At 32.5% G+C, this 6,830-nt stretch overlaps 1 protein-coding gene across 1 annotated transcript; it reads left to right on the forward strand.

Moving 5' to 3' along the window:
• Window positions 1-1,890: 1,890 nt before the first annotated feature.
• Window positions 1,891-2,472, forward strand: LOC131067741 (protein DMP3-like). Its single transcript, XM_058002867.2, has one exon. The coding sequence runs from the start codon at window positions 1,891-1,893 to the stop codon at window positions 2,470-2,472; it is 582 nt and encodes a 193-aa protein (XP_057858850.1).
• The last annotated feature ends 4,358 nt before the right edge of the window (window positions 2,473-6,830 follow it).

Below are 6,830 nucleotides of genomic sequence, written 5' to 3' on the forward strand. Positions count from 1 at the left end.
CAAACCTCTTCAACATACCCATTGCACACCAAGGTACATTTGTTAGTTTATTTAATCCCTTTCACATGTCATATTTCCCATCAATTTTTCATTATCTACTAATCTCCACCTAATCCACTCTACTAACCATGTGCACACACTTAATCTTTATTTAAGTAAAGTTAACTCCTCCCATTACATCTGCCATATGGTCTTGTCCCCTTGAGTACCCAGTAGGAATTTTTAATTCTTTTATTCCTCTCCATCATACTCCACCATAGATCTTCATCCTCCAATATCAACCACTCATTCAATCTCATTGCAAATCCTATATATCGAACCCTCAAACTATTTTCACATCAATATCACTTCTTTTTCATTTGAGCATCGTTATGCTACCAAATTTTTGAGTGAGGACACATCCAATCAACTATCTTGAGAAAATATACACAATGTGAGGTTTGATATACTTCATTTTTGTGATATTTTTTGACTAATTTGACCTCCTTTTGGCCATATCATGAGTGTTTCATTGTTTTGTGTTTTGAGTTGATTTTAATGTTATTTTACTCCATTTGAAAGTACATTTCATTGCAGACAATATAATAAACCAAAATAATTTTTTGGTTATTTCATTTTATATTCTTATATCATATTAATATTCTATTTCTAAATCTTGCATTTTTTCAACCTAATAATGACAAACATTGGTTTTCAAACAGAATGCTTTCAGTTTTAAAACTCATTTTTTTTCTCTTACCCCTTTAATCCATTCAAATGGTTGTTGTGGAGTATAATACAATTTGAACAATTTGACCTCTTTATTTCTAACTGATAGTCTTGTCCTTTTTTGCCTTCTTTCTTTGTCTTAGCTATTCAATGATTTGAGTATTGCCACATACCAAAGTTAGAAGGATTTCTTATCCTTGTACCAATCCTTAGTAATTGATTAATGATCATTTTGTTGATGATGCCTTGGCTTAGTTATTTTGGTTGGAAGTCCATTGATCATTGGGAGATTTCCAAGATCCTCATGATCGCCAATGCTCTCAAAACTTGCTAGTCTACATTGTAGTACTACCTCACTCACAAGTGACTCGAATAACTATTTTCAGGTTTTTTTGACTCCCAACTTTATATTATAATCTTAAACATAATATATGATCTAAGACATTTAAAAAAACACCTCCTAACATCAATATCAATCTTTTATCCATTACATTAATAAAACACATGCCATATTTATTACATAGTTTACTTGAATGCAAAAACATCTAAAGAATGTAAGGGTCCTTCCTAAGAGAATTCAATTCAAAAAATCAAACAAAACAGTCTTTCAAACTCAAAACACATAAAGCCAAATAAGTATGTAATTTTAATTAATGGGACCAGTTATTGTGAATTTGCCAATAACGTCTCTAATTAAATAAAAAGATTAAAGATCGATTTTTTTTTAGAACATTAACCATTAAGTTATTTTTCAAACAGAATTTTTTTTCTTTTCTTTTAAAATATTGTAGATATATATGATTGAGATACCGTTCCCAATACACTAATAGTGTATGAATTAATTTTTTCTTGAATGATTTAAGGAATCGTTCTGGTCTTATTCAATCCACACATGAACAGACATTTCAACATTATTGAAAAGATCAACCATATCGTTATAATTATTTGCATTTTAAAATTTGACTGGCAAGTTACCGTCGGCATAATAGAAATTACATTCAAACTCAAAATCTAATGAAAATACATGTTAAACTCATAGTCTGCCTCCCACAGTATTATATAACAACCACCATTACCTTGCAAAAACAACCATATTAGTTTTCAATCTTAAAAAGATTGCTCTTCTCTTTGAAAGCTAGTTACAACATATCCAGTGGGAGAAAAAAGACAAGAAGAAACAAAATGAAACAATCTGATAGCTCTTCTTCAAGCGAGACAACAAAGACCACGGCAGTGAATTCAACATTATCCTCTGCATCAAATATTTCAAAGGTACTGCCCACTGGGATTCTATTTTTATTTCAGGCTTTCTCTAATCTTGTTTCCAATAATGGAAACTGTACAAAATCCAATAAGGTTGTTATTGGAATAATTGTGGGAATTCTTGGGATTGCATGTTTTGTTTTGTTACTGGTAGACACCTTCACAGATTCTTCCACAGGCAAAGTGCACTACGGAATTGCTACCTCTAATGGATTAGCCACTGGTAGTAAAGTGAAGCCTTCTAATGAATCAAATTATAAGATCACGCTCAAAGATTTGTTCCATGCAGCTTTGGCGGTTGTGGTGTTTGCTGTGATGGCCCTAACAGATCAAAACATTGTGCAGTGTTTGTATCCCTCTGCTGAAAGCAATATAAAGAAGATGTATAAGGCTCTCCCTGTTGTTGTGAGTGCACTGAGCAGTGTGATATTGGTTTTGCGTCCTTCCAATCGTCAAGGAATCAGCAGTCCCGTTACTACAACAACTGCATCGAGAACATGAGGTCAACAAAACTTAATTATGAAGGGATAAAAGTAAAACTTAAGCCCTTGTGTTTGGTCATGAGGAAAAGTATTTGTGTAGTCTGATATAGGAAGATAAAAATAAGTGCTTTAGCTATAGAGTTGAAATATTAATTTCTTTTACTTGTATGGGAAGAACTGATGGGAAGAACTGCAGTTAAAGATATGTTTTCTTAAAAATATAATTGTTGAGGTAGAATTATAATGTTTTCTTGTTTCTGATCAATAGATCGCTTGACCCTTGATCATGTGATCAAGAAGCCTGTAATCTCAATCTGATTGAATGTAAAGTTTCATCTACTTTTGAAAGCAATTATGTGTTTGCTTTATTGTTATGTAGGAGTTTGTGTCTATTTTTTAGAGCAATTTTGTGTTTGTTTTATTTCCTTCAATTGACATCAAAGCCATTTATTTTCTTCATGTTTTCACTGCCGATTTATCAATAAATTTCTAAATAAGAGTGTTTGAAACTTGCTTGTTTATCCCAATGTCTTAGATCATGAGTTACAATTTTTATTTCTATTTATTTATTTTTCTAAAATGCTAGTTGTTATAAAAAAGGTTCAGCTTACAAACTACCACAATTAAGTTGCCTCTTCTTGGAGAAGTACTCAAAACATTTTGAGCAAATATAGGCTGAATATTAAGGTATTACAGAGTTTGACTCTAAATTTATAATTATTATTTGTGTACTGTAAAATAGATAATAAGCAGATTTGATTTGATTTATTATTATTTAATTATTATTCTTGGTTTAATGGTCTTTAGATTTAATAATTCAAAATCAAAATGAATCCAAATTTTAAGATATTTGGACTTTGTTGTGTTTGTGTCTATCTTTCCTTTCTTTACAATATTTGGGTTGGTTTTGATTTGTTTCAGTGTACTTTTTATAAGGTTCCTGGCCTTTTCAAAACCATGCTTGCTTAATAAAAATCAATAAAGATAATTTTGATAATTATTTTTTGAATTAATTTTTAAATAAACTTGTTATTTTTCATTGTTTTTAATATTACATTTATTTTAATAAAAACTATTAAATTTAATTAATTTTTTTTGGTTATGTTTTTCTATCAATTTTTTTCAAATTTAATATAGATGGTTTTCTAATAAATATGGTCTAGTTGGAATTGGTGGAAATAGACAAGATGATGTATGTTGGCTTCATTTCTTTTCCACTTTTGTTATAAAGATTGGTAATAATAAGTAATTGAGGCTCAAGCCATGTTGTAGTTCTAGAATAGATCTATAAGTTGGTTGGAAGAAGATAATCTATGTAATAGATTCTATAATTTTGGTCTCTCTTTTGAATAACAAAAAGTTCCTTTATTGTCCATGGGGGTTGACATCTTTTGTGGAGCAAATTCTTTGTCTTTCATCAAACTTATATTTCATATATTTTATTCACCTTCCTACATAATAGAATGTTGTTGTGGGTTATTTATCCTAATGGACCTCTAATGTTAATTGCAACTAAAATGTTACAAATAGAAGTCCTTATCTTCTACTCAATCTTCACATTTCCCTTACAACATTCATAATAGTTTAGTTTGATTATTTTAGTCTATCTTTCGTTAAAATTTTTTGTTTTGTTGATTTCACATATTCATTTGATTCTTAATTATAATAGATTTGTGAAAAAACTCAATGAATTTGTATCATTTAAATTTAAATAATAGGTTATTATTTGATAATATATTAATAAGTTTTTTTTTCCTTTTATTTATTATGTTTATTCTTTTATTATAAAAGACAAAAAATTTGTTAGTTAATATTTATTGTAACAATAAAACTTTATCATTTGTTTTATGTCCTAATTATTTAATTTTTTTAATGGAGTTGTTGGAGACACCTAAACCTTACCTTTCGTGAGATTTGAACTTATGATCTCTCTTTCAAAAACCAACTCAACCAAATGTCCTTCGAAATCTCCTGTCGTTCAGTTGTCACATAAATAAATGCCACTTCCAAGTTTATTCCACCGTAAAAAAGTAAAATAAATCTGCCCGCTAAAAATGACATCATTCAAAAGAAATAAGCTTTATGATCAGATTTCACAGAGATACTAGAAACAGAGTTTATCGAGAACCATAAGAAATGCAGAAATCTACTACGATGTGATTGCAATTTTGCATTTTTAGGGAAATGTGCAAAAGACAAACGGAATTGAAGATGAAAGAGTTTATAAGACATAGAAATTTCACATGTCTTTTAAAAATATGCAAATTAAGAAATAAATACAAATTAAGATGAGATAAGAATAAAAATCAGTCAAATTTTAATGTATTAAAATCATAAATGTTATCAGACATTGAAAATTCATTTTATACACCTTTTTAATAAAGTGAGTTTTATCTGTTTGAATAGCAACTGTTATAAAGTGAGTTTTATTTGTCTGAATAGGCACTGTCGTGTTTCTCAGGAATGTAAGACTGAAAAGGCAAAATCCATTAATTATGAGATGACTATCAATATGTGTTCATTGGAGGACTCGATTTATGTCTTAGATTAGGTAATTACACCGAAGGCGTTTATCATATGAACAAAATTTTGTGACTTCGACGATCAAGACGATTGAGTTTATCTTCACCGATCGTTTTCCTTTCATTAAAGTCTTTGTCTGCAAATAACGTAGAACAGACGCACCGTGGATAGTACCTTAATCCAGACTCCCCAAATTAAAATCCTGCACTCCAGCGTTTTCGCACAGTCAAAGCCATGCCTAACAGTTTCTGAATTTCCCTTGATAAGGAAAGCTTTTAAGGGTGTGTATGTTTGGAATTTATAGTTACTCGCCAATTGAGTCATGAATCATTTTTTCTAGTGCCCTCCTTTGAATCATTGACTTCAAACGGGGCTGAAGTGCAGAGAAACTTCTATTCACGAGGGTCATGAAATATCTGTGTAGTCAGAAAAATAAACAATAGAGAACGAAAACATTTGACCAACAACAACAAGTATAGGAATTGGAAATCAAAAGGGAGTTGCTGATTTCTCATCGTCATTAACTATCTATCATTGTCTTTGTATATGCATAATTAAATAAATATTAATGATTATTCATCTATTAAATAGTTTTTGATTAAGGGAAAATAGGTTTTGAGGGGAAAACCTGTACACCAGGTTTTGAAGAGACCTGAAACCCTAAGATTTTGTTGGGATCTGGAATCTTAAATGAAACTTCCGCTAGTAAAGATAGACAAATAAAATCAGCAGACCATAACAACAAATCTGGCAAGTGCCAGCCAAAAGCCAACACAACCAAGATCAGGAAAAGGCTAGCTAGACTAAAAGAAAATCATTACAAAATCTGCTTGCAATACAGCCTAAGCCTCTAAGTGAAGTTGATGAACTCCCTCAGCCAAACATCATGGATTTTCCGGGTACCCCTCCCCATATACATAAAAATCAGGCAACAAAAGGCTAACTTGTCCCTTAACTAAAAACCATCACAATCTAAGCTGGGCCTTTCAAAACTGTCAGCATCCAGCCAGACATAAACAAGGGGGTTTTGAAAGGCTCCCCCAACCTTCCATTTGGATTTTAAAATGGCTCCCAAAAGCACCGAACTGAATAGAGAAAACCACAAAAAATCCTTCAGAAACCCCACCTCAATAGGGGAAAGAGAAAGAAATGTAGACAACCTACCATCCTTGGTTGTCTTGCAAAGACAAAACCAGACATTGACAACCCTACGCCAGTCCAACCCATCAGCAACAAAACTAGTCAGATGAACAAAAAGCCCCTTAACCACCCAATCACCATGCAACCACTCCACCTCCATAGGAGGGCACAACACCTCAAGAGGAGAACCATGGGAATGGGCAAAAAGAGAACAAACCCTAAGAAAGATACTAACAGGAGAAGCATTGAGGGTGCACACCAAAGAAATAGGTCTGCCGCAAGTATAAAGATCCATCTACAAGGGAACAACCCCCACCTCAATAGGGGGAAAAGGTTCATCAGAAGGAGAAGCCACACCAAGCACAACCCAAGATCGAAACAACCTCTATCAGGCAAAAATGCCTCAAAAAAGGAACATCCAGCTCTAACCTCAGATAATATCTCCACCTCAATAGGAGATAACACCAACATTGTAGGCATAGAGAGCAAAAAAGGATGCCAAGAAGCCCTTGAAACCTTAGGAAAATCCACCCGAGTCCATTCCACCTCCATAGGAAAGGAGAACACCTCATAAAGAGAAGCAGGAGTAAAAATACAGAAGAAGACAATGATAGAGAGGCGGAACAAAGGACCCATGAAAGACCTAGACCGCACAAAACAATCCCCAACTTAGCAGGCACCAGCAGGAGACAATGCCGCCAGTGCAGGGTCTCT

This window comes from Cryptomeria japonica, chromosome 9 (genome assembly GCF_030272615.1).
Source record: "Cryptomeria japonica chromosome 9, Sugi_1.0, whole genome shotgun sequence".
Lineage (NCBI taxonomy): Eukaryota > Viridiplantae > Streptophyta > Pinopsida > Cupressales > Cupressaceae > Cryptomeria > Cryptomeria japonica.

Excerpts from the sequence above, each read along its gene's own strand:
- LOC131067741 (XM_058002867.2), top strand. The coding sequence starts at position 1,891 with ATGAAACAATCTGATAGCTCTTCTTCAAGCGAGACAACAAAGACCACG.